At 42.7% G+C, this 27,779-nt stretch overlaps 2 protein-coding genes across 4 annotated transcripts in view; one reads left to right on the top strand and one right to left on the bottom strand.

Annotated features, from left to right (window-relative positions):
* Positions 1 to 188: 188 nt before the first annotated feature.
* PCSK9 (proprotein convertase subtilisin/kexin type 9) lies at positions 189 to 3,660 on the top strand. The gene is made up of 12 exons (XM_042873907.1): positions 189 to 326; positions 415 to 603; positions 803 to 926; positions 1,026 to 1,159; positions 1,246 to 1,387; positions 1,477 to 1,673; positions 1,768 to 1,951; positions 2,522 to 2,692; positions 2,765 to 2,913; positions 2,985 to 3,150; positions 3,243 to 3,424; positions 3,493 to 3,660. Exons 1-12 carry the CDS (start codon positions 189 to 191, stop codon positions 3,658 to 3,660), a joined length of 1,944 nt encoding a protein of 647 aa, XP_042729841.1.
* A 2,001-nt stretch (positions 3,661 to 5,661) lies between these two features.
* Positions 5,662 to 27,779, bottom strand: part of USP24 (ubiquitin specific peptidase 24) — a 60,764-nt gene continuing 38,646 nt past the window's right edge. For all 3 annotated transcript variants that reach the window (XM_042873279.1, XM_042873280.1, XM_042873281.1), the window contains exons 36-67: positions 27,131 to 27,201; positions 26,457 to 26,617; positions 25,575 to 25,636; positions 24,829 to 25,020; positions 24,410 to 24,527; positions 23,536 to 23,680; positions 23,003 to 23,122; positions 21,655 to 21,780; positions 21,358 to 21,456; positions 21,045 to 21,127; positions 20,680 to 20,821; positions 20,162 to 20,281; positions 19,558 to 19,778; positions 19,038 to 19,162; positions 18,292 to 18,433; positions 17,800 to 17,950; positions 17,296 to 17,391; positions 16,558 to 16,661; positions 16,320 to 16,433; positions 15,496 to 15,592; positions 14,362 to 14,478; positions 13,638 to 13,730; positions 13,227 to 13,329; positions 12,442 to 12,563; positions 12,070 to 12,183; positions 11,734 to 11,799; positions 11,390 to 11,456; positions 10,041 to 10,119; positions 9,516 to 9,591; positions 8,616 to 8,702; positions 8,310 to 8,420; positions 5,662 to 8,140 (exon numbers count right to left, since the gene is read on the bottom strand). In XM_042873279.1, coding sequence (XP_042729213.1) covers positions 8,078 to 8,140; positions 8,310 to 8,420; positions 8,616 to 8,702; positions 9,516 to 9,591; positions 10,041 to 10,119; positions 11,390 to 11,456; positions 11,734 to 11,799; positions 12,070 to 12,183; positions 12,442 to 12,563; positions 13,227 to 13,329; positions 13,638 to 13,730; positions 14,362 to 14,478; positions 15,496 to 15,592; positions 16,320 to 16,433; positions 16,558 to 16,661; positions 17,296 to 17,391; positions 17,800 to 17,950; positions 18,292 to 18,433; positions 19,038 to 19,162; positions 19,558 to 19,778; positions 20,162 to 20,281; positions 20,680 to 20,821; positions 21,045 to 21,127; positions 21,358 to 21,456; positions 21,655 to 21,780; positions 23,003 to 23,122; positions 23,536 to 23,680; positions 24,410 to 24,527; positions 24,829 to 25,020; positions 25,575 to 25,636; positions 26,457 to 26,617; positions 27,131 to 27,201 — 3,587 coding nt within the window. In that variant the 3' untranslated portion in view covers positions 5,662 to 8,077. The remainder of the gene's footprint in view (positions 8,141 to 8,309; positions 8,421 to 8,615; positions 8,703 to 9,515; positions 9,592 to 10,040; positions 10,120 to 11,389; positions 11,457 to 11,733; positions 11,800 to 12,069; positions 12,184 to 12,441; positions 12,564 to 13,226; positions 13,330 to 13,637; positions 13,731 to 14,361; positions 14,479 to 15,495; positions 15,593 to 16,319; positions 16,434 to 16,557; positions 16,662 to 17,295; positions 17,392 to 17,799; positions 17,951 to 18,291; positions 18,434 to 19,037; positions 19,163 to 19,557; positions 19,779 to 20,161; positions 20,282 to 20,679; positions 20,822 to 21,044; positions 21,128 to 21,357; positions 21,457 to 21,654; positions 21,781 to 23,002; positions 23,123 to 23,535; positions 23,681 to 24,409; positions 24,528 to 24,828; positions 25,021 to 25,574; positions 25,637 to 26,456; positions 26,618 to 27,130; positions 27,202 to 27,779) is intronic.

Here is a 27,779-nt window from a genome sequence, read left to right on the forward strand (position 1 = left end):
TCCGGGCAGGGCCGGGGGGGGGGGGGCTGCACGCTGCACGGCGAGGGGGGGTCCGGCTGCTCGCTGCCCGCCTCGGGGCTCCCCCGTTGATGATTAACGCGTCCCGGTGGTCACGACGGCGTGATCCGCGCCGGGCAGAACTGCTCCGCCGTTCTCAGCTCCGTCGGTGCCGTCGGTGCTGCGGTGCCATGGACCCCCGGGCGCTGCTGCTGCTGCTGCTTCTGGCGGTGGCGGAGCCGGCGCTGACCCAGCGCGCGGCCGATGATGCGGCGACCGCCTTCGGGGCCGCCCCGTCGAGGCCCGCCGCTTTCCATCGGGCCGCCAAGGTGAGCAGCGGGGCGGGGGAGGGGAAAGGGAGGATTGTGCGGCTCCCCGCAACCGGACGAGAGCTCGTGCGTGTCTCTCTCCCTGCAGGAGGCGTGGCGGCTGCCCGGGCGCTACGTGGTGCTGCTGCGGGCGGGCAGCGGTGAGGCCGAGGTGCGCGGCACGGCGCGGGCGCTGCGGGTGCGGGCGGCACGGCGCGGGTACCCGAGTGAGCTGCTGCACGTCTTCAGCCTGCTGCCCGCCTTCCTGGTGAAGATGAGCAGCGACGTCCTGGACGTGGTACGAGCGTGGGGATAACGGTGTGAGCAGTGCCAGGTTGGAAAGGAGCACTAAGGTCATCCTGCCCAGCTGTTGTGTGTTGCGTCTTGGCATCTCCATCCCCTGGAGATTGGCTAAAGGCTTTGCCCAGCCTTTGGCTACCTTTGGGTGCAATCCAGGCTGTGGGGAGCTGAGAAGGATGTGTCGCACTTCCCCACAGGCGCTGAGGCTTCCACATGTGGACTATGTAGAGGAGGATGCGTATGTCTTCGCACAGAACATCCCCTGGAACCTGGGCAGGATCGTACCACCACTGCCCGGCACAGACACCTACAGCCCTCCCAGTGAGCACAGGGCGTTCCCATCCCTTAGTGTGGCAGCTCTGAGGCCCCTGTCCCCATTTTGGGAGCACCGTGCTGATTTGTTGCCTTTTCCCTGGGCAGATAAAGGTGAGAAGGTGCAGATCTACCTGCTGGACACCAGCGTGCAGAGTGCCCACCGGGAGATTGCAGGCAGGGTGTTCATCACCGACTTCCAGAATGTCCCTGAGGAGGACAGCAGCCGCTTCCACAGACAGGTGAGCCTATGTTTATGTGGCAAGCCTGGTGCTTAACCCCCCTCCTTTCTGTGACGCATCAGGGCATAAAATCATCCCTGCTCCAGGCCAGCAAATGTGACAGCCACGGGACCCACATGGCTGGGGTGCTGAGTGGGCGCGATGCCGGCGTGGCCAGAGGGACACACATCCACAGCCTCCGTGTGCTGAACTGCCAGGGGAAGGGAACCATCAGTGGGACGCTCATCGGTGAGTGCCCAACTGGGAGAGGGAGCAGCCCACCCTGCTCACCTCAGCCCTGCTCTACCATCAACCCCATCCCTTGGCCCGTACCGCAGGCCTGGAATTTGTTGGGGCATTGCTGGAAGCTCAGCCCAGCCCGCTGCTGGTGGTGCTGCTGCCCTTCGCCGGTGCCCACAGCCGTGTGCTGAACGCCGGCTGCCGGCGGATGGTGCAGATGGGGGCGGTGGTTGTTGTGGCTGCTGGGAACTACAAGGATGATGCCTGCCTGTATTCACCTGCATCCGAGCCGGAGGTACGGGCAGGGGGGTTCCCAGGCTGTGGGCACACATGGGAACATGCTGGAGCACACTGAGCCATCCGCACCCCCTTTGTCATTGCCCCTCCAGGTGATCACGGTTGGGGCCATGAACCGTGAGGACCAGCCAGCCTCCATTGGCACGCTGGGCACCAACTTTGGCCGCTGTGTCGACCTGTTTGCCCCCGGGGACGACATCATTGGTGCCTCCAGTGACTGCAGCACCTGCTTCACAGCGCAGAGCGGCACATCGCAGGCGGCTGCACACGTGGCAGGTGAGCGGGTTCCAGGATCTCTTGTGGCTCAGGGTGGGATGTGTTTGCACCAAAACTGAGTGGAAGTTGTATTTCGAGTATAGCGCCTTCGACCCTTTCCAACTCATAGAACCATAGAATCATTAAGGCTGGAAAAGACTTCTAAGATCCCCAAGCCAATCCCAGTATACCATGCCCACTGCCCACATCCCTCAGTACCACATCTCCATGGATCTGGAATACCTGTAGGAATGGTCACTCCTCCGCCCCCCGGGCAGCCTGTGCCACTGCATCACTGCTCTTTTGGAGAAAAAATTTTTCCCAATACTCAGCCTGAAGCTCCTCTGGCACAACTTAAGGCCATTACCTCTCATCCTATCACTGTTACCCAGGAGAAGGGATCAGATCATTCGGGTGCGTGTAGACGATGGGTTGCAGTGAGCTCCTCTTGCCTGTTGCTTCCCTTGATCCTGTTGTTGCCTCTCAGTCCCATCACAGCGGGCAGCCTTAGGGACCCCAGCCCACCATCATGGTGCACTTGTGTCTCTTTGGCTTTCCCCAGTTCTCACTGCATCCCCTTGGCTCCCGCAGGCATTGCAGCCATGCTGCTCAGTGCCCAGTCCCACCTCAGTGTGGCTGAGCTGCGGCAGCGCCTCCTGCGCTTGGCCACCAAGAACGTTGTCAGCAAGGCCTGGTTCCCCGAGGAGCAGCGGCTGCAGACACCCAGCAGTGTGGTGGGGCTGCCTGCCCAGCTGGGCCCAGGTGAGGGCTGGGGGATGGCAGTGCCTGAAATGTGCTGTGGGCCCAGCACTGACACCTCTCACCCCATTGCAGATAAGGTGCTGCTGTGCCGCTCGGTGTGGTCGGCACGCTCAGCGCCCACCCGGCATGCCACAGCTGTGGCTCGCTGTGCCGGCACCGAGGAGCTGCTGGGCTGCTCCAGCTTCTCACACAGCGGCTGGTGGCTGGGCGAGCACATAGAGGTGAGGCACAACGTGGCCCAAAAGTGTTGTCTGTGAGGTGCGTGCCAGTGACGCCATGCTCTTGGTCGCAGGACAAGGAAGGGCAGAAGCAGTGTGTGGCCCACAGCGCCTTTGGGGGCCGGGGGGTCTACGCCATCGCCAGGTGCTGCACGTGGCCCCACACCGAGTGCCGGCTCAGCGCCAGCTCCCAGGGCGATGACACGGCTGGCTGCTCCTTGCAGGACCACATGCCAACTGGTAACACTTTGTAACACAGCCACGGGCCCTTGGGGCGCGGAGCTCGGTGGAGGCATCCTTGAGTGCTGCTCCCACATCCCGTCTCTGTGCAGGCTGCAGCTTCCACTCCCCTGTGGCTGTGCTGGGTGACGGCGGCAGGCCCGTGCCTGGGCTGGGCAGCAGGCTTGGTGGCTGTAGGACAAGGCTGGAGGGCACAGCGCGTGCATCCTGCTGCCCTGCTGCCACGCTGCAGTGCCGTGTGAAGGAGCTCACGCCACAGGGCTCTGCAGACAAGGTACGGAGCAATGCTGTGTGGCTGCACCTCGTCCAGGTGACGGTGCCCATCCGTCCTTCTCCTTGCAGGTGACGGTGTCCTGCGATGCTGGCTGGACGCTGACAGGCTGCAGCGCTCGCTCGCGGGGCCCCGGCACCTTGGGGTCCTATGCTGTGGATGACACCTGTGTTGCAGCCAGCACTGCTGGCAGCCACGCGCCAGGGGCTGTCGCCGTTTGTTGCCGGAGCCAGCAGTAGGGATGGGCTGAGGGCAGTGCCGCAGCAGGCCTGGCTGATGGCAGGGCACAGCAGTGCCACGGAGCCCACCACAGCCTGCCTGAGCCCCAGCCCTGACCCCCAGCACAGGCAGCTTGCTGGCCCTGCCGCCATTTCCCAACCCCATTCCTGTACGTACAGTGACTGTAGAGGTCGTTCGTGTCACCACACAGCTCCTACCTCTATTCCAACAAAGCTCCCTCCTGTCCTTAATTTCAGCTAACAGTTGAGTCATTTCCAGGGGGTTTGAAAATTGCCGACTCAGGTACCTGGAAGATTTCTTTACTTTTCAGCCACTGCAAAGCTCCTAATTTTAATTCTGCTTGTTTGATTAGATTTTAGCTTGCAATGCTACAGAATCAGCTGCTGCTCCATTAGTGTGGCTTTTGTTGCTGGAGTTCCACACTGCTCTGTTCCGCAGCTCCAAACAGACCCAGCTGCGCTTCCTTATCAAAAAAAAGAACCATCTTCTGTGGCACTTCAGTTTGTACGTCTGTACTTTCACTATTTATTTGGAGTTTTATAAATAAACCTTTTTATAAACGTCTTCTAAAAATAAAATTCCTAGAGCAGCACTTAACAGATCGGACCCACGCTCTGGTTTCTGTCCATGGCCAGGGGGAAAGGCTCCAGGGAGGAGCTGGGACGCGGTCTCTGAGCTCTGCTCTGTTTGGGACACAGCCGTTTGTTTTTCAAACAGCATCGGAATGCAAGAGCTTCAAGTTGTGGAAACATCCCCCAGCTTCAGGAAACACGTCCTTGGTGCTGTTGCCATCAACTCCGGGAGGCAGGCAGCAAGGTCCGAGCCCAGCAGGTGAGCGCAGGGCTCAGGAAGCAGCAGCTCACTGTTACTGGAATAGAATTTGCTTGGTGCTGTGTTGAGGACAGCTTTAAAAATGAAGCTTAACAACACGGGTACAGGTGGATCTGTCAAGCTTTAGGTGCATTTTCCCCCACTGGAATGCCTGGTACAGACACAAGACACTGCTCCAGCTTTAACCGCACCAGGACCCCAGGTAGGAAGCACTGCTTGGAGAGGTTAGAACCATTTCTAACTCTTTAGGTAAAGATGGCAAAAGCCCAACCCCAACCTATGTAATTACATAACACATGTAGATAATCACAACCCATAGCTTTATCAGCTTCAATCTTCACACAGGGGGGAAAAAGAGAGGGCTGTTAGCTGAGAGCTTACAGAAAGCCCTGGCACAGCTGGCAATTTCCAGCAGACTGAAGGTACTCAGGGGCCATAAGCACTTCTCCACTGCTGCAGGCAGAAGTCATGGGGATGCTCTCACAGCTCAGTTCACACACATGAGATCAGTGAAGGACAATGATACGGGAACATGATCAGCCCTTGCTCAGTATCTGTGTGCAGGTAAGCAGAAAAACTAATCTTGTCTGTTCTGGGGATCACACTGAAAAAAAAAAAAAGAAAAGAAAAAAAAACCCCATTAAGGTAAACCTGAGGGATCCTGTTACCTAAGGGCACCTGAGGCAGTTTTATCAGCCCAAGAAGCAGCACATGTACTTGATACCCCGTCCTCCTCCAGGGCAGGCACTGCCAGGGGAGGCTGCAGGCTGGGTGATGCTCGAAACACAAGTCCTTGTGCTTACATGCCCTGAGGCCTCTACCTTTGCTTGCAAAGGAAAGCAGAAAGGTGATGGGGATAGCAGCACAGCTCTCTGCACTGGGCACCAACACATCTGCTCATCTTGCTGTGAGGCACACAGAAGCCAGTCTAATCCACGACTGCAAGCAGAGCTAGGGTAAATCATTCAGATAAGGTCAGGAAAAGGAACTGCAGACAGATACAGTCTGACAGGCACCACAACATGCCCAGTGTGAGGCTGTGCAGTTGCTTTGGTTTGCTCCTGGCAGGTCCAGTAAGCAGGGTAACCTCTCAGAGCTCATTATCCAGATGAAGAACTTTCAAGAGGATCCACAAGACACTGTGTTGCACAGTCTAAAGACTACACTAGTTTTCTGTGAAAGGAATAACTTTATTCCATTGACCAGGAATCCCAAGACTGTTTATCAAGACTGCCTATTTTTCCAGTGCCACACGTTCATGTATTAATTGGACAGTATCTCCCCAAATGCTCACAGGCAGGCTGAGGCTGCTCCTCACCAAACATCATGTAAGCTGTATAAAAACATTTTCATCCAAAAAGATCGGCAGTAAAAAGTACAACATAGAAATGCATCACAATTTACACAAAAACTAGTTTTGTTGAACTCTATTTTCCAAAAAAATAATCTTCAGCAGGTTCAAATGACAGCAGCTGGAAACCAAAATAATTGACCAAGTATCACCTTATTGCAAATTAAAACCATCGACTTTGTACAAGCGTGAGCAGAACCATGAAAAAGTTTGTATTGGTTTCAAGTATACAGTGGTGATGAGCCATCCTGATGCAGTTCTCCCATCAGTGCTTCTCTGGGCATGCAGTAATCGAGGACGTTGTTTCCATAGGAAATAACAGGAACCTGAAGTGACAAGTGGTGCCAACCAACAGCAATGTTACCAGCTTCCTCCATCACCATCACCGCTGTGTACTGACTATTTGTGAAGACTTAGGGCCCACTACAAAGGGTTGGGGGTGGGGGAAGGAAGAAAGGGCATCTGTAAGAAATGATTTATTCAAAATTAATTTAAAACGTCACACATTTAAAATGTCCCAGCACATTATCAGAAACATTTATAAAATGCCAACTTTGCCACGTGTCCATGAAGACATTGTTTGGAAAAAAGAAACATCAAGCAACAAAAGGGGAGCTATTCACTACAATGCCACCCTTGCATCTTTGCACACGCCATTTACGACACGTTTCTCTTAACCCGCAATAAGTTATAAAGCTGTACAGCTGAAATCATATCAGATGTTTGCTTCCAACAGTGAAATGACTGGTTAATTTCAATATTAGTGCACAACAGTGAAAAGCTGTCTGCTGCTTCTTGGTTCAGCAACAGTCCGTAGAAAGAAAAAAAGGCACTTCTTGGCTGGTTGTGCCTTTAACTTGGCAAATTTGTCTATTCTGGAGGTGCCCAGGCACTCCTTGAGATGCCCTCCCATTTCTGTGCATGTTTGTTTACATAATTTCTAAAGTAAGGCAGAATCCATAAATAAAGGCAAAAAGCAGTGCAGAAAATGTGACAAACGCAAATGTACGAAGTAAGAAGTTAGTTGGCACAAAAGAAGCTAGCATCCAGAACCAGAAGTCACTGAACTAAGCTTGATAAGGAAAACAAAACCGTGCTCCAATCATCCCAACTGCCTTCCAGTTGTTTACGAGCAAATCAAAAGAGCTGTGATATTTTAAATGTTGCCTGGTCAAGTGAAAATACAAACAAAGCCAAATCACTCTTTCCCCGTGTTAAAATTGCTTAATAAAATCTGCACGACAGTGTCCCCAAACTCAATCAAGGAATTATTCATCATGTACAACCAATACTAACTTTCTCAGTAATTTGAAAGCACAAGCAAATGATTGCAGGTCACAGGATCGAGACTACGTTCGATTCAATATGTCTCCTAAAGTAAATAATTTCATGACTAAAACTGCAACAGAAATCCATTTTAAAGTGCTTCTTTTCTTTTAAACTACTTTTTTTTTTTTTTTTTAATTATTATTTCTTTAAATCCACCAACATCCTTTCATAAACACTTGCATACCTTGAGAACATTTTTCTCTTGCGGCCCTTCCTGACTGCCTGTGGTTTTTGGAAGGGTACCCAAAAGACAAGCCACGCGAGAAGCTCCATGACCAAACCTTTCTGTAAGGAGCTGCTCTCCTTGCAGAGCAATCTTACTGATCCTTCCATTGAAGAGCTTTACAAATGAGCAGGGAGACATATTAAATACAGAAGTCCTTATGTAAACTGATTCTTTAACTAATATTTTACAATGAAATGTAAGTCATCACACATCTTTATACAGAAATTTGAATATTCCTATTCAATATTATCAGAAAGATTAAAAATTTGCCCTCCATACATAAGGGCAGTCTGGTTTTTCTCTGTATAAAAACCAAAAGAATTTTTTTTTGCAGCATCACAGAAAAGCAACAGTTTTACATTCACTCATTTAATGTTCACATAAAAATTCAACCACTAGCGTTTGTGTATTTGATAAAATCTTCTTGACAAAAATGTTGTTGGTGTCTGGACTACTGCTACTGCAGGTGAAGATGCAGTTTTCTAGAGCATTTGTCAATCTGAAGCCTTCGTGGCTAAGAAATGCTTTTAGCTTTCAGGGAAACAACCTTCTCCAGCATTGCCATAGATCCTTCTCTTCCAGACTCTTGTAATAGCATAAGCAATAGGACTCTAGGTTTCAACAGGTACCAGGCATTAAATGTTTGAGTTGATCTGTTCTTGGGTTCACGGGTATCCTTTTACGGGTCAACATCATCAAGGTCACTTTTAGTCTCACCAATCATCATAGGAGACTCTGAGCCCTTTCAACACACACAAGGGGTGGGGAGAGAAAGATATGGTACATTATTTATTTTTCATCAGGCACACAATTATTGTGATTACATTCAGTGATGGTTCTGACCCAAACTCCAGACACAAGTCGAGCAATGCAACTGACAATAAACATGCCCTCATTTAGTTGTTAATTACCTGCTGTAGATGTCTGTCTCCGTTCTCATTGGCTGGACTGCTTTCTGACCCATTACTGCTTCCAGACTGATCTTTTTCATTCAGCAATGCTGTGGCATAGGCAAGTGTGTCCTGTAAGGAAAAGACAAGATAATTGTATGGATTAATTTCTACAGAAACAGCCACAAGATACAGGTTTGCCAGGTAGGAATGGCATGAAGTACAGTGGAATATGGTAAAGCTGCTAAAACTATAGCTGCTAACTGAAAAGTGAGAAGGGAAATAAACCAAGCTTCATGCCATCTCCCAGGACTGACACACACATACCTGTGCTGAAATAGTGCGCTGGAAGGTTTTTGCAGTTGATGTCTCATTGGAAACGTTGCTCTGAGGTGCCCAGTAATGTTCAGACATCTGCATTAAAAGGTGCATTAAAAAAGGCATAAAAAAACCAAGAAAGCTACAGAATTGCAGTATGAGCTCTACATGTGTAAGATCTTATACACTTGTGATGACAGGTAGACTAACAAGTCTGGAATAAGCTTCCTGAATCCATCAACAAGCTGGAGAGCTGAGATACAGCCTTCTGATGCAGCCAAGAACAGTTTCAGAGACTACTGCCCCTCAGCTGAAGCCTAGTCATCAGCTCCTTCTGTCTGCCAACAACATGACTGCAGGTTATGCAGCTGAAGAGCGGTAGATCCAGATATTCAACAAACACTTTCAGAAGCCAGTAGATTGTAAAAATAGACACAGAACTATCCAGAGCTGTCCGTTCAAGAGAAGAGTGGCAACAAGTGCCAGCTGCACTGCGAACACCCTACTGACAAGATTATGTAGAAACAAAAAGCTGGACGTGTCAAAAGCTGTGTTCTGTGCAAAGCTTAGAAGATTCTGCAAGAAATCCACTCTTTCAATGAAAAGAAGCCTAACAGGAATACAGTGGCACTGAAAGCTTCCCACATGACAAAGAACAATAATCATTATGACCATTTCCGCTCAGTTACATGTATTGCACAAACAGCTAAGCCTAAAACATATGGTGGCTTACCAAAGTTTTTGAATGTACCAGGTTTAACTTCATCCAAGCTCTCATGGTAAAAAAAAAAAATAAAGTAGTTTGTATTTTTGTCTTAAATCAACTTAAGATTCAAATAGAGAATGGAGGATTTATAATTCTTGCTGTAAATAAAGTGATGTTTCTCCAGACAGTTACAGCCAAACTACCTTTTTCTGTAGCCACTGCACAGCCCAACTCCAGTGGTGGGAATTCTCCTTGAAATAATCTTTTGCAGTAGGGCACCTTGGAAATCGAAATGAGTTTCATTATTAATGAACAAGGCACTCTTGTCAAGGGAAAAAAAAATAATAATCCACATATATTTCTTTATGTTGCTGCCCTCTGTATGCTGACTTCAGCTGAATAATTCTATTAACCAAGTTAGCAAGAACAATAAAGTTTACACAAAGTAGTACCTCTGTACAGATACACTTATTTCAGAACTATGCTTTATCAAAACATCTGCCAACTTCCAAGCAAACAGAATTTAGTAATCACAATATTTCATATGTCTGGGGCAGTTTTCTTATCTTTATCTTGGTCTTAATGCTAGGCAGCTACTACTATAAGCACCACTTATATTACAGTAACAGAAGCTAAAGCTGATCAGAAGTAGAAAGAGCAGCAGCCTGAACAGTCACAGTGGGGTCTAATGCAAGAATAAATTAAACAATGAAACCCACACTACTCACTTCTGAGCCAAAGTAACAAGGAACTTGACACACTGGTAACAGCGACTGCTGTCCACATGGTTGCTGTGGTGCATCAAGGCTGTGGGAAGAAACACTTGGATTAAAAACCACAAATCAGACTGCTGTGTACCAACCAGGTCGAAAATGCAACAAGCTTGAAGCTAGAATTTTAGCTTATGTGGGAAAAGGCTTTGCTACAGATGTGAGCATGAGCACTTGTGCTCAACACACTGCTGCATCACTGGCAGTTTTGAGTATTTACAGAACTACTGGATTAAAAACAGATCCAAGTCAAAAGGCAGTAATTCTTCCAAACATGGTACCTGAACTTTAAACAGCCCTCTCCTAACACAGTTTTTTTTCCCTATATTCCATTTTATGTTAGATAATTGCTATGGTTACAGATTTGAGAGAAATAAAGTTTGAAGCCACAGTAAAAAAGGAGGAAACCACCAGCTTCCTCCTGGATTATAATTGCAAAGCTAGGATAATGTCTGAAGCCTCGTTACACAAACAAGATAGTAAAAATCCTGGTAAGGACCACAGACAACTATTATTTGCTACTTTCTTTTCTTGGAGTAAAAGCAGCCAATGTGACTGACAGGTCATGGACCACATGTAGAGAAACTGAAAGTTGTTTAGTGCTGTTGCTAGGGAACTCCAAGGTAAACCCACAACACTAATTCCCAAAACTCACAGCAGTTCTCAGAAAGTGTGCTATTCAACAATAAACACAATGAGCCTACAACATAAAGATTAAATTGAATAATTGCATCTCTCCTCTGCAGAAATAAAGTGCCATGTACTGTTTAAACTACAGAACTGGATTGGTCCAAGTGGGACCAACATATCTGGAACTAAAATAACCACTATTCCCTCACATTACTTCCTGTTATCTTCTCTTCTGTTAGTCATACATGGAAATCAGTAACCAGAAGAGCAGTGAAGCATAAGAGAGAATTTTTTTTTTTAAATTTCTTTCTCACTAACAGAATCTGAAACAAAAAAATCAGGTGAAAGCCATAATCTGAAACAGCTTCTCAACCAAACAGCTCTGAAAGAGATACCCAAGCAGCACTTGCTGATTAGATATGCTCTTTGAGCACTGTGTGGCTCATCTGCATCTCTGTTACACAAAAAGCCATTTCTCCTGAGTCATACGAAGCAAGCTCTCATCATTCTGGGTCTTTAGTTGCTTTAGTAACTTCACTTCAGTGGTGGTTGTTAAATCAGATAATGCCAAGTTGTTTTCCATCAGAAATAGAAGGATTAAGAAACCAGAGGATTATAAGAATTATCAGCACAAGGGTTAGCAGAAGATAGGAGCATTCACACACTGGCTTACTTGCCTATTAATCCATTTTCAGTTTCAAAGGCAAATTTGATGCGCTCTACTTGTAAGGGGTCTTCGATGACCTGGCAAAAAAGGAAAAGGTCAACAGAAGTCATGCTTGAGGCCTGCATCTGCACTACAAAATGGTTTCAACCACCTCAACGTGAAAATCAAATGAGACTTATGAAGTTACTGTGCTGATGATCTGGTGTTAATGGAATTGTGAAAAGTTATAGACTTTTGAACAGAAGGATCGAAGATTTGTGAATGTTGAGATTATCTGTGCATCTGCCTTCTTTATTATGCACCGACAGAAAATCCATCCTGTACTTAATGTGCAGATCTTTACCATTCACCTACCAGTATCTCATGGAGTAACTGGAATATGTTTTTCAATTCATGAGGTGGAGCAGTTTCCAGTTGAGTCTGCATTAAGAAATATAAAATTATTCACAAATAAAATAAATAAAATAGGTAAAATAGGTTGATGGTGCAAAGAACTGACAGAGTGCTTCACAGCCTTTTGAAAATTAGTTATTTAAAACTGCAGAAGTTAAAAAACAAGAAAACCCTCCCAAAATCCAGCAAACTGTACTGACTGCTCTGCTGCAGATCCCAGTGCCATTCTAACATAAGACAGCATAACCAAAGCTCAGAACAAACACTTATGTAAATACCCCACCTTAACATCCATACCTTGATGAAGTGTAGCACAGTAAAGGAAAAGTGCTCATTACAAAAGCAGCAGTACACCACCATCTCAATGAGAACCGACAGAGATCCAGTTAGCTCTCGTAATGCATACATCACCTAAAGGAAAGATGCAAATAATTCTGTATGTAGCCATACAATTATTTTCAAGAGATGGATCAAGTTTATGATAAAATATTATTCTTCTTCAGGAAGGGTGTATTTCTTTCTCCCTTTTCTCACAGCACTTCACTCAGCTCCTGCTGCCCAGCTCCAGGGCCTGGGTCAAGCACGGCCCATTCAGTGAGAACAACTCAAGTTAGCACTATCAGACCAGATATACGTTCAAGTAAGGTAGAATTTAGAACAGATAGATACCTCTATTAGGTAAGGTTTTCCCTCGGACAAGAACAACAAGGCTTCCACTTCTTCATGGAGTGTCAAAAGTGGACCTGAAGTAGTGATGCTTAGAGGTGGACGTTGCTTAAAGAGACCAGGAGCTACAACAGCAAACAGAAAAACAATCCACTAATAAATGACATTGTTCTACACACCTTGAAGTCACTGCTGACATTTGCTACCTTGTCATTTCTCAAGTCATTCACCTTGACTAGCTTTTATGGTGCCAGCCCAAATAACAAACTTTATGCTAATGTATCATTTACATTATTGACAATATAGGGAAATAAAGAACTGCAAGAAAGCAAAAGCAGAATGTTCAGATCACTTTGGTATTTAATTTCACTCCCACTACTGCACATTCATCATGCTCAAAGCATTTATCATTCTTCTGTTACAAGTTTTGACTGCCTCCAACTACAGAAACTATAAACCTCAGACAAAAATCAAGTTTTTTTTTTCACAAAGAACAACTTTAAATTCCTTCTTTAGGGCACTGGAAGTCCAAACTCATTCTTTTATTATGTTTATTTGGAAAACTCTGCCTCCTGTAAAAAATATCCAACACAGTGTTTCATTGATTATTCTGCAGTAGCTCAGTCTAGAGACTCCCATTATGAGAGATATAAGAGATGTGAGTCTCTCACAGCCAACAACACAAGCTGTCTTGTTCACATGAGGCAAGGCCTTACTGATGCTGAAATTACTCCCAATCAAAATAACTGAAATGCAATATTACCAAAAGCCAAAAATGCAATTCTTACCAACATTTCTTTGTGAAGAGACATCAGAGTGCAGAACAAGTAATGCGACAGTATTGTGAAGATATCCAAACTCACGAGCTTGCGCTGAACTCCACCTGCGGTTCTGTTTCAGACAAAGGGGAGATTTAAGTGAGGTCTGAGTAATTAATCAAATTCTGTTAAGTCAAAACAGAACAATATCCTTAACAGCCCCACCACCACATTCTAAGACTTGGTTCACAGTTTATTAACACCAGAATGCCTCAACTTCTGCCAACACTGCTACTTCTTCATGGCAGCAGAGGAATGCTAAGACTCGCATGAAACATGCAGAATAATTTAAGGAGTGATCTACTTTAAATCAATCAACCAACAAGGTTTTTGCCCATAATATAACAATCTTAAACACAGGAACGGGTACATAAGCTTTACCTGATTACTCTGACGGTTGGGACCAAGGAGAAAGTTGATCATGTGCCTCAAAGCAGAATGTCTGAGAAGAAGACTGCTAGCCCTTATACCCTGCTGTTTAGACAATAATAACACATTACAGACCTATCTAGGTAAAGAATTCGTGCTCTAAGGGACAGAAGTAAAACTTTGCTAAACATCTTTAAGAAGTTGTGAACTTGACAAAGCTACGCTTTAAAAGACACCTGATTGCATACAGCACACTAGAGAAACTTTGTCAGGATCAGTACAGGCAAAATAACTATAAAAGAAGCAAACAAAAGAATTAAGGGATAGACAGAACCCACAATAAGGTGAACAGCACAGTACTGTGCTGTCAATGTTTCAATGTTTCTACTTTTTACAGGACAAAAAAACCCCCTCCAACACCTTAGTGTATATATATATATATTTTTTAAACAGTCAAAAAGTCCCCAGTGAACAAAACCTCAACACTCAGACTTTGGAAACGACATCCTCACTAGGTGTAATTTGCTTGAATGTTTTTGTATGACTTTATCCCTAATCAGTGTTCAAAGTCACTCAGCACACACAAAAGAAAAAGAACCACCCTGAAACAAGGAACAAACACATTTCTGGAAGAGTTTCACTGCGCTGCTTAAACCTTCCATGAAGATTGTTTTACTGTTTCACTATTGTCCTTCAAAATTGAAGTAATGTGAAAAGATGACAAATGGTTGCTTACCTTCTGCACAAAATTGTTGAATAGTAAGAAGTACTGAGCACAGTTTTTACAGTTTTCAGGAACATCTTTATCCAGCAAAGCAAGTAGCACCTCCAATAACTGATGTAGACTTTTTAACTGCAAAAACAATTATTAACTTGCATTTAAATGCTTCTCTCCTGCTTAAAATACAGGCATTTCTACATTTTCAAGTTTGATTAACAAAACAGTATGTATGGTCAGCTACACTTGCTGTGATTAACATAAATAGCTAACGTAGGACTACAAACTTACCATTTCCAACTCTGAATTTATGTGCATATATTAAACAGGAGTGTAGTGAAAGCATCAGTAACTTGCTTTCCCATGGGTAACTTGCTTATAGAAGTGAAACTCAGTAGTTACACAAGTTTGCAATATTTTTTAAAGCAATTCAAATTAGTCACAATGTAACTGATGTTCAAATGTTCCGGTCATTCCAGTAATACACTGAGCACACTAAGGGCCTTGGTATAATACCTACTGCATCTTTGTTAACATGAACAGCTTACAGTAAGTAATCAGAAGCTCTTCAGCTATATTTTAAATGCCCATCTTCCTACTACTCTATTAAGCTTAGAGAACTTCACAGCAATCTTTCCTCGAAGCTTTAAATAAGGAATTTTCTTCACACACAACAGTTGTGCCTTCCAGCCATAACACTGCTTTAAAAAAAAAATATTAGAATTGGATGCAAGAAAATAACTTCAGACTAAACAAGATTTGGGCACCTGAAAGTCCCTGCCATCTCCACGGACAGCTTATAGAAATATGACAGATGACAAAGTATTTCTGACAGAGTTCTTTAATACGAATGACTTGGTTCAGATATCCTATAAGAAACAGGTGAGCCTCAGGCATTTTCACATAATTTCTGCTGGGTTTTCTTACGGTATTAAAAAGAGCCAAATATAACAAACCTGCACTTCCCAAACTTACTTGCCCAGATTTTTTAGTAAGAAGTTAAACCACTGAACAACAACCATAGTTCCAGTTTCTCCCTGGAACGTGACAGCTCAGTTACTGCTGTACTGCAGTTGCATTTGCCTGCAAGCGAAACAAGAGATACTGGGTAGAGACAATCAGCAGACTCATGGCTGATGAGGTGTCACTAACCTTCTCTTGATAAAGCAAGGCACTGTCGAGGGTTTTTTCAAGAATAGTAGCTACAGCAACTCGCACCTCTCTTACGCTGCATTCCAGGAGGAAAGTCCTGGAAGACAAAAGGAAAAGCTGCAAGAAGAACTGGAATCAAAGTGTACATATATCTACTATGATTAAGTGTGGTATTTATCATTTTAATAAGGGTAACAGTTCAAAAACACCTCTTACATTACACTTCTGTGGATAAGCTTTAACTTGTTTTCCTGCACTCCTGTTTCTCACTACAAAAGCCTATAACAATGCTTTATTCATTCAAAGAACAAAAATCTAAAACTAAAAGCTACCACAGGATCCTGTCCTCCAACACAACTTTTAAGATAACCTCCTCTTTAGGTTGGCAAATCCCTGTTATCAGTTCTCCAAGAACTGCCTTAAGCTTATCTTGAGTTGGTGAGTGAAATACAATGCAATTCATTTGTGATCACTGTCAGGTAAGTATTTAACTTACCTTACCCTAAACATTTTCACCACATTCTCTTTCCCTCCACTTGCAGGAGTGACTTGACAAACACATTCCAAGACATCCCTCTGAATTAAATTAGTTTGCATCCTTCATCTACACTGCACTATTGTCATATTTTCAGAATTACTGAAAAATCTGAACAGAGGTTTTTATTTCTAACATTTTCTTAGCAAACAATTTAGAGCACCTGTTTAAAGAACATGCACAGTCAACTTCTTGGCAATCTATCAGTACAGGTATGCCAGATCACATTATTTCAAAGCCCAATCCACAGGCAAGTCACAAAACACTGAAGACAGAAATAGGCACTTACTTTACAAGCTCCCGGCCCTCTGGTCCAACAAAATATTCAACTAACCACTGACAAGCATCAATACTTTTGGAGAGCAGTGCATCTATGGTTGCAATCCACTCTTCTGTATCAGCCCTTTAAAACCAAACCAGGGGAAACAGTCAGTAATGAAAAACAGCTGCAAAACCCAAACAATGTGCCATTTCACTTCTTCCTTTTCTGCTGGGTCAGAAGTGGTTTTCCCACAGTCAGACCTTACCTGAGTTTCTTCTTGGTTCGGAGATAAGTTTGGAAGAGGAACTGGACTGCCAACTGTAAGCTCACCTTTGCCATACACGGATAGTAAGGATGTTTTACCTTCGTCTGAAAGAAACACCACATTTACTCCAGAGCAGACCTATACCTGCAGCACACATTCTGTCTCCTAAATAAGTCAGCATGCTCTATTCAAGTTATTTACTTCATCTAGAAAACAAAACAAACCACACTTGTCTGTGCTGAAATCTGTTTCCAGTAACGACTGTGCTAGTTCAACATATATGCTAAAACAGGAACAAACTTGCTGGAAGGCCCACTATGCCTGTGGATGTAATAAATACTGGTTTGTTTATTAATCCATAACTACACTCGGAAAAACTAATTAAACTATATTCAAATGAAGGTCTATCAACTTCAAGATGACTAATGCCAATTTTTGTACCTTCCATACACAGGGGAATTTCTGCCCCTGCAGAGCTCTGTTTGCATCAGTTAATTTATTATTTTTTTTAATTATTATGGCACAATGACTTTTTCCCCCTCTGCTGCAGCAGAAGGCTGGAGTCAGCTTTGAGATGGATGCTATCAGTGTGACGAATTACTGGAGTCCAAGAAGAGCTCAGTTTGAAAAGCAAAATCATACCAAACAATTATCTTCTAAACTTCCTGTTCTTGGGCTTCTCTAACTATTGCTAGTTAGTGTTTTCAGAGTACTCAAATATTAAGTCTCAATACTTACAGCATTTAGTGAAGCCAGTGACAGAACAAAACTGAAGTAGTCACTACTGTATACATCTCTGTTCTTCATAAATTTCAGGTTTTCATCTCTCACCATCTGCAGATTTTTTTTTTTTTTAAAAAAAGAAGGCAAAAAATTAAAACTGATAAAAAAGCATTGAAGTGACATTTGATCTCACACATAAATATGTATGGAGTTGAAAAACCAGAGTCAGACCTATTCTGTTCATACTCTGAATGACTACTTCAGTGCAGGGGAAAAATATATGGGAAACTTAGAAGACTGATGTAAAACCAAGAACTGATGAGTCAGTTTCGGGAGAAGTAATAATAAAACATACAATAATGCATCACTGAACAGCCTGTTACCTTTACATTTGAACCCAGTCACTTTCTGGCTTACTGTTCAGTAATGGAATTGCCTCAAGGTCACCTTCAAAGTTTCTCTTATTGTGAGCTTAAGCTTTGTATGAACAGCATCTAAGTGGAACTTTGAGTGCTCTACCTGATAGATCCGTACAGGCATCTTCTCAACAAAAAGTCCCTTTTTTTCACCTTTTCGGACCAGTTTAGTTAAGATGGACAGGCGATCACTGTTGGGTCTGTGGGGTCGTGGTGATGACTGGGGTGAAATTTCTGGTGAAGATGGAGCAGATCTAAAACATAAGAATATCAAAGGCAATAATGTAACTATGACAAATCTCCAGTTCAAGTTTTAAAATACCAATAGAGCCAGTATCACCGTAAGGCAAATTCAGATGACAGTCTAAACTACTTCTGAAGCTGTCAGTCAGCTTGAATTTCTTATTCCAACAGTGACAGGAGTATGGAAGAGTAAGTTACAAAAGCAATAAAAGGCCATTCATTAAGCAGCTTAAAGAAAAGCAGGGGGATAAGCATACTTTTGTGTGAAACAGGAATTATTCATGCCTTCATTCTGGAGATGAATCCGTACACCAAAACAGGAGAAGCCTTTATGGATACAAGAGAAACTTACAGTGAGAGGTCCTCAGCTTCCTGACGCACGACACTCACTCGACTTTTCTTTGGTAAGACTGGAGAGTTCTGGTCAGACACTCTCTGATAAAACAGCATGTAGGCATTCCAGTATCGCCGACGCACATCAGGGTAAGGGTTAGCTGATGAGAGAAGAGGCATTTGATGGACCTTTGGAGATTTAGAACTCTTTTCATTCCTAGAGTAGAGTAAAACCGAGTGTGCAAGCACTAAAGACTGCAGTACAGTTACTTCTTGGATCAAAAAAATCAGTCCATGTTAGAGAAGAAAAACAGCTCCAAAGTGAAGAACATACGTATATTAAGATGATAATCATCAAATTACTCAGCATGTGAATAATGGTATCCATGTATTTGGAATTAATTCCTTAGAGCACTGAAAAATTTAACTGTGATCCCAAACCACATTTTATACATATTCTGACTAGCCTAAGATAAGATCTAGTTTGTATTTTCTTCAAACCATTCTAACAGTGTGCCATTTTACTTCTGAATCTCCTGTTATTAAGGCCACAAAGAGTTGAACAGTGAGCACAGTTTAACTAATGTTAGGTCATGTACAAATGGTTATGTCCTTCAGTAAAACAGAATGCTTTGGCTAGAAAATGTTTGGGAAGGACTATTAGACCAAATCAAGCAAAGAAGATATAACAGACTCAGCTCCAACACTACTGAGAACTGGTATGAGATACAAAGCTACTGTAAATTAATCTTCAATTCTACTTACATTGATCATAGACTTTAGGTCTGTACTCTCCACCAAAACATTCATACTCCAAGGTTTCATCAGTTAACTCAAATTCTTCAACAACAGTGTCATTAAATTTATACCACTTTCCCTTTCCACATCCCCTGTTGTCAGAACAGAAACCATGTTATTTGACTGTTCAGCCAAAAACAGCAACAAAAACAATCACCAAGGAATATCAGAGAAAGGAAGGCCCTTAACACACGTTTGTTTTGACAGGAAATAGAAAATCCATCTCAATGACAAAACTTGATTAAAAAAAAATCAAGCTTGATTAAAAACTTAATTAGTGAAGCCCATAATCTGCAACTGCATGTCCCAAAAAGCACTCAGAATGCAACACAAGATACATAACAATTCATGAGACTCTGATAACGTTGACAGCAGTACTGGGTGTTAAGAAAGAAATGGTGCTTCCAACAGAGCTCTGAATGGCTCATTATACCTTCCTAAAACATGTAGTCTTTAGACTCACTACGTGAGCCTTCTTGGTTGTTACCTCCTGTCCTTTATAAAGGAGTAGTAATGCCCTGCATGAGCCTGGCCACTGTGAACAATCACACCAACAAGCTCATAGTTCTCTGTAGGTGCAACTTTCTTCCTTGGGGACCCTCCACCTCCTTGATCCATGTTTCTACCATTGTCCCCCACTTCTGAGGACGAGTCCTGGCGGGCCATCCCTGACACAGTGTAAGGCTCCATGTTCAGCATCCAGGGGAACTGTTTGAAGAGAGATTTTAGATTAAACAGAGATTATGTCATGCACTCACTGTGTGTAATTTTGTAAGTTGTATTAATACTTCCCACACCATAAATACTACAAGAAAGCACGGTGCTTCAACTTTTCATTCTCCTGACGCAGAATTTTAATAAAATATCTTTACAGAGGCTTTTGCTCAGGCTTTCTGAAAGGAGTCCGACAATGCTGCAGACAAAGACAGCTCAAAGGAAAAATACTTTTCTTTAACATGATCGTATGTTCAAAAGCCCAGTATCAAGACGTGAGGGAAAGAAGGGAGAACGAATAGGAAGCTTTCATTTTTCATTGAGTGGAGAGAAAGGAGAGGAGTGGGAACAGGAAGCATACTGGAAAGTATTCTTACCCTTATTTGTTCATCATATTTAATAGAACGTCCGCTCTCCCAGTCAAAGCCAAATCTCATCAGGTGTATCACCAGCAGGTTTGGTAAGACTTTAATGCACGTGCGCTTCACTGTAGTTCTCTTAGAAAGGAGAAGAAAGTATTGTCTTCATCTGCGTACCTCAAACATGCTCCAGTTTTTCTACAGATGTTTGATTCCAGCCACCTGACGTACCCTACTGGAGGTAGGATAACTAATGCTGACAGACAGGGCACTATTACAATTACAGAGTTTGTGCAGTAAACTGGTATGTTTCAAAACATAACATAACATATAACAGATCCAACAAATCCTTCTAAACGTTCATTTCACAATACAAGTTACAGGAAATGCAGAACACCGCCTGCATTTGTTCAGGGATTTAGCTTTTTGATTACGAAAAGAGTAAGCAAAATTTAAGTATGGTTTCACATGAGCATGTAACGCTTATGAAAACAAACCACAGCTGAATATTCTTTCACAGACATTAAGAACAATACCTTTTCTTTGCATTTTTCACAGTAGTATGCATTACTTCCTTCCAGAACTTCTCCCCTAACAAATTGATCCAATGATATTTCCAAACTTTGACACGAAGTCACACCTAAGTTGAGAGCCATGAAGGCTTCCTCTCGCTCATATCTGAATCCAAGAGGAAAAATGGTAAGTACATCGACAGAACAGAACCTATCCAACTTGCATTAACAAGACACATGCTTATGAATTAACATTAAGTTTGCCCCATAACTATCAACATCTATGATATTTACAATCAATGGCATATTATCCCACCTTTTAGTGCTGTTTTGACCTGCATATTTTAAGTTACAGCAGCTGATATCTAACACACTAAATGTAACATTACCTGTGAGGACAGTCCTTGCAGATCTTCTGATCAGAAAAGATGCCTTGAAAAGTATTCTTAAATATCTGGTCTCTTCCTATTTTCTGTCAGAGATGTAAAATTAGACATCAGTTGCATATACTGGCAGAGTGAAAGACCAAGTATACAACATGAATTTTAAACTCCTGAATGTTACTTAGATTGTAAAATAATTGAAGTGGTTCTTTGCCTTCTCTTCCAAGAGAAAAAAAAAAAAAAAAAAAAAGAAGAGAACAGAGGAAAGGTATCAAAAAGATGCACGTATATGAGGAAAAAAAATCCCTGAAGATTTTACCTTGAGGTACTCATCCATCTGATCTATAAGACTGGTAAAGAACTCGTAAGCATCCTGTTGCTCTCGAACATAAAGTTCCTTATTCCACATCTTGAAGATCTACACAAAGTATATGCATATTTGAAGTGATAATTGTTCCACATAAATATCACTAAAATCTGGTTTTTTTTTTTAAATAAATGTTATATTTACACATTCTGAATTTCTGAGGTAAAACTTAATCCCTAGAATTTCTGCAATGAGAAAACAGTGAATAAATGACTTCTTGCTAAGTAGAACAGCAAAAAGAAATAATACCTTCCAAAAGTTCTCAGGTACATAATACTGTAGTTTGCTCTCCATCAGGTGACCAAAAAGAGACTGAACTTGATAGAACACATTGTCATCTGGATTGTCGGTATCATCATCAATGGAAAGCAGAGCCTAGGAAAAAACAAATGCAATCATTTTGATAAGAACTAATTTAATAAGGTTAAGTGTTCATGACAAACATTATTTGTTTGTCTGACAACTTACAGCAATGATTTATTGGAGCCTGTATATATTTTTAGTATGTATTTATATAGAGAGAGCACTATTCATATGTACACACATTTCTGTTCTTATTTTTCAGAACAATTCTTGATTAATTGATCAATGGTGCTAAAATGAACTTGCATCTCAGACAACGGTAATTCAGAGAATCACAGGATGGCCTGGGTTGAAAAGGATCACAATGATCATCTCGTTTCAACCCTCCTGCTATGTTCAGGGTAATCAACCAGCCGACCAGGCTGCCCAGAGCCACATCCAGCCTGGCCTTGGATGCTTCCAGGGATGGGGCATCCACAGCCTCCCTGGGCAGCCTGTTCCAGTGCTTCACCACCCTCTGTGTGAAAAAATTCCTCCTCATATCTAACCTAAATCTCCCCTGTCTCAGTTTAAAGCCATGCCCCCTTGTCCTATCACTGTCCACCCACGTAAACAGTCATCCCCCCTCCTGCTAATACTCTCCCTTCAAGTACTGGAAGGCCGCAATGAGGTCTCCCTGGAACCTTCTTTTCTCCAAGCTAAACAAGCCCAGTTCCCTCAGTTTTTCTTCATAGGAGAGCTGCTCCAGCCCTCCATCATCTTCGTGGCCCTCCTCTGGACCCATTGCAAGAGCTCTACATCTTTTTTATGCTGGGAGCCCCAGGCCTGGACACAGTACTCCAGATGGGGCCTCTCAAGAGTCGAGTAGAGGGGGACAATCACCTCCCCCTCCCTGCTGTCCCTTTTTAAATGCAGCCCAGAACACAGTTGGCCTTCTGGGCTGCAAGTGCACACTGCTGGCTCATGTCCAGCTTCTCGTCCACCAGGACCCGCCAGGACTCTGTAGGGCTGCTCTCAAGGAGTTCTTCCCCCAGTCCATATAAATACCTGGGATTGCCCCAGCAACACCTTGCACTTGACCTTGTTGAACCTCATTAGATTCTCACGGGTCCACTTCTCCAGGCTGTCCAGGTCCCTCTGGATGGCTTCCCTTCCCTCTAATGTATCGACTGCACCGCTCAGCTTGGTGTCATCTGCAAACTTGCTGAGAGTGCACTCGATGCCATCCTCTACATCATTGATAAAGATGCTGAAGATTCTGAGACAATGACCTTGAGGACATTGAACCAATTACCTCTGGGAGACCAGGCTGCATATACAGCTGCTGGAAGACAGCATTCATATAACAAGTAGCACCGCCATTCTTCAGTCCCACAAATCCTGAAATGGAGCGACTATCCACTGGTGGAAGATACTGAAATGAGAAACATTTTTTTGTCCCAGTAAATTATGGAATGCATGACATTCCAACAAACATTACAGCTTTTATAATCACCCCTACGTGAGCTGTCAAAAACCATTTCATGGAAAACCAGGAATACCAAATCTGAAACATCACAAGAGCTGTATTTGTTCACTTACACAATTAATATTTAGCAGAAAACTTAAGCAACAGCCTAGAACATTTCTAAATTGCTAGTTAAGCTATGCTTTTTCCTTATCCAGGTAATCGACAAAGACTCAGAGCATTTACTTAAAATGGATCTTAATTGACTTGTCTGCTTTCTTGTCATTTCAAATTGAAGACTATGGGAATTTAACAAACGAAGCAGTTAACCAAATCACAGTGCTCCAAACCACAGGAAAACAAATGAAGAAAAGGCTTACATCAAACTCCTTGGTAAGAGCTGGGTCACACTGATGATGCATAGAAAGCAGCTCTTTCGTAATAAGCTGAAGATTGGAAGGTGAGCTATCAGCCAGCATTACTAACACTTCATAGGCAGCTAATCGGCTATCTGCTGTACTGCACCTGAAAAAGAAACTGCAATTGAGAATTATTTTGAAGATGACTCAATTATTTCTAATTCTAGAAAGCCACATTACTTGGAACAAGTGGCAACTGCTCAGAAGAACTAGTTCAAATGCTAAAAAAAACTCCCACCAAACTGAGATACTGTGGAGTGGTATCTTTTCTTTCTTGGGGAGACAGGAAGGAAAGCAATCAGCTAATACAAACTCATAGTGGCTCAGAATATCTCAGGTACAAGGAGACTTGCTCAGCATTAGCTTTTTATAAAAAATAGTTATTCCAAAAGAAAAAAAAAAGAGTTAAATGCATTTTTGATATCCTCATTTAAAAGGGGCTTTTAGGGTTTCCTGCTTGTGCTCCAACTCAACCAAATTCCCAAGTGAGGATGAACAAAAGGAGTACTCTTTGGCCTCATGAAATCAGCACTCAGTTGTGCTTGCAGCTCTTCATTGATCTAACAAGCAAAACACAGCCTTTGGAAGTACAGAACAGCAAAGACAAACAAAGGAACATACAAAAATTCTTCAAAAAGAACTTACAAAAAAAGAACTTACAAAGACACTATTTGGACAATGATATGGGAAATGTATACATTGGAAAGTTACACTCAGAAGAAATATTCCAACATCAGTATGAACTTCTTGTATCTGTAGCCCCAGTGTGGCTGACATTTGCATTCCTGAACACCACTTGGACAAAATCCAACATTAATGAAAAAGCAATTTTTACTTTGGATGAAAGTCTTGCTGACTGATTGCAGCACTGCCTGCTGGAGAATGGCTGTTCAGAATAATCCTGGATGCTCGGAAGAGGAAGTCATCCAACAATGGCTTAATCAAAGATGAACCTGTAACACAAACCCGTATCTACTGTTAAACACATTACTGCAAATGTCAAAAGGTCCTCTGTAACAGTAAGGTCACTGAATATCACCACACCAACAAAACTGCATCCAAATGGCTTACCACAAGTCACAAGTACAATTAAGATACACTCAACACTACTTCTTCAGCTCTGTCACTTCTGTTGATATATTATCATGTCTTCATAGGTACTTTCTACTGATTAAAACATTTCCTAAGTCATTTGTCAGTGCTGCACAAATTCACACTAGTCCAACAAACTTTAGAATAAAAAGGAATACTTACCAACCATTTCCTTCTCTGCCCCACAGAGTGAAAGGAGAGTCTTGATGAGCCTCAAATGTCCAGCTAATAGGATGTTATCAGCTTCACTGGTCTCACACTCAGCTGTGCGGTTGGGTTCAAAGTTTTCTAGCCAGGTAATCTCATCTTCTAACATGGCAGCTGGGCTTATCTTTAGCTGTTCCATTTCTGATGCTACAAGACAAAAGAACCCCCCTGCCCTGAGTCTGTAGAATTTAAATACAAAGAACTTCAAACAGTTCAGTAATTAATGTATGTTATGACAATGCCACATGCCACTTCAATAGGAGGCACTACACAAAGCAGTTTATAGGAAAGATCACAGCATTGGAGCTTACTATCTGTCACTGACACAGACTGCATTACTTTAGAGAAAAAAATAGAATACAGAAACTTAGAAGACAGATACTTTGAGCAGGAACAGCATCTAGTCATGTGTGTGTTGGACTGTCTTACACATCATGATCAGCAACTTCAAACAGACAGGTAACTTCATGCACAAACTCCTACCTAGGCACCGTACAAATGAGACCTGGAGTTCAGATGCCTTGCAGTTAAAACACCAAGAATGGTGTCCATGTCAGGCATTAACAACACAGAATGGCTAGCACATCAAGTTAATGGTGAAACAACCTCATGAAGTCTACATTCTACATCTCATCAACAGAAGGAGGGAACATTTGGAAGTTGCAAGCAGAGTAACATGCATGTAACCTAAACATACTTACAGGTGAGGTCATCCAATAACTGACATCTCAGATCAAAATATTCGGTACACTGGGACAAAAGTCTAGACAAGTTACAAGTAGAAAAAAGGTTTTAAAATTCAAATTAGAAACTGCTTTTTCTATGCAGTTAACTTTAAGGCCCTCATGCTCTGTTCTTCTAACCTAATATACTGCAGCTATTTAGGTATGCTTTTTGGCATGCCCACTACAGCTTTAACAAATTGCTTCTGAACTTTTTAGTCTTGCTTTCATCCCTCACTTCACAACATATCAAATAACATCAAATTTTAGATTCTCATTCACTCAGATTCCTCTAGAAATTACTGTTCAAAGTTACTGTTAAATTCAATGTTTGTCCAGTCAGAGACAAGTCAACACAACTGACACTTACAGTCTTTACAGCTGTAATGATTAACATAAGCAGCAAGAAAACAGGTGAGATCCTTGCTTCAGACATCACTAAAAGGGCTGGGGCATTCTGGTTCAATTTCTGCTTAGGATCTGCGAAATACTATGACATAAATTCAATGTTTCTGTCATACACCCCATCACCTCTACACCTCACTGTGGAACTCCAGTCTGGTTTTGACTACTGTGAGAAGATCCTGGCAAGAGCAGGCCTATTTAGCAATTAGATCTTCCTAGAAGTCAAATAAACCAGACTTTAAGAGTTCACAGAGGAAGAATTGTACCTTATAAACTGGAGGAAAATAAAGGTGAATTTTCCTATTTCTCAAACTTCCTGGAGCGTGACAGGGATGGCTACTTTCCACAGAATTACAAAAAGACAGTTTAGTTCAGTTATAGCTTAGAGATTCCATGGCATTACTAATGTAAAAACACAATAAATTTCCTTCCTCAGCCAACATGCATATGACTCACCTCTGGTTAATTCCTCTCATGATGCTGGTTGGTGACCAAAGAGGCAGCTGGGCACCGAGGATAACGCTGAGGAGAAACTGGTTTGGCTTTTGTACATCTGGATGAGTTGATGTGTCAGTTTGACTGAGGGTGTACAACTGGTCACAAGCAACACGACGAATCTGAAACAGCACTGTTGTCAAGCACTAGACCTTACTCAAAGATTGCTAAAAATGCACACTTTTCTTTGGTTACAAATCTAACAAAAATATATATACATATTTTAAGAGGGTTCAGACACTGGGAATAATTTTCCAAAAGCTCAGAGGAGTGCATTAGATGTTACCCAATCTTCTGAGATGCAAGTTCCCTGTAACTTCCCCTTGCTGTGAAGGTAGAAGTAACAGTATTATAGAATCTGTCTAACCCAAATGAGACTACTGCTGTTACACTGCTCACAGAACAGCCTCATGCCCCTTGGATTAAACAAATCTAAAGAATGCATTTGCTTCAGCATTTGCTATCAACACAGTACAAAATACTGGAATCCCTAAAATTACAGACAGCTCATTTATTTGTATGCAAAAAATGTTCAAGTAGTTGTAATGTAATATTATCTCTAGACCATGTTAAATGAACAAAGTATACAAATTGCACTGAAACATTTAAGGAGTTTTCAGACAAAGGAGGCTCACCTCAGCACTTGGTGATCCAAGCAGTATGTCAATAATGAAATCAGCAACACAAGGCAAATTGTAAAAAGATCCTAGAACAGAACAATACCAGGCCATTTTTTCTAAAATAACGGTTTAAAATCAGTTACTTACAGACTTATGTTAAAATGACCACAGTACTTCCCCTCCTGTCACACCAAAAAGCAGTAGCAGGTATTTGTACGTTTCTTTATTTCCTTCCCTCACCATAGAGTGGCACTACCTCATAACAGCATTTTCTTTCTCCCATCTCCAGGATTTACAGCTCTTGTACACAAAGGTTCAAGTACTGAACATTAGCTATGCAAACAGCAGCACGTGCTATTCCCTACTCCAAGGCCAGTACAAATATTTATATACTGGCACTATGTTAGCTTACCCAATGAATTTCACTAAGGCACAGCACTACATGCCTTGTTTCATACCCACCTACTGTTTATTTGTTTGGAAAAAAGAAACAAACAAACAAAAACAATACCAAAAAACACAACTGCTTTTTAAAAATGAAATTGTATATTTCTCACTTGGTTGCCTCAACAAATTTTTCATATTTTTTTTTTCTTTACTGCCTTCAAAAGCTTTCAATCACCTTTTACATTCCGAGTAGTGAGTAATCCAATTCTATTTCATA

Source organism: Lagopus leucura, unplaced genomic scaffold, assembly GCF_019238085.1.
Source record: "Lagopus leucura isolate 7727_CA_CO unplaced genomic scaffold, USGS_WTPT01 Super-Scaffold_100009, whole genome shotgun sequence".
Lineage (NCBI taxonomy): Eukaryota > Metazoa > Chordata > Aves > Galliformes > Phasianidae > Lagopus > Lagopus leucura.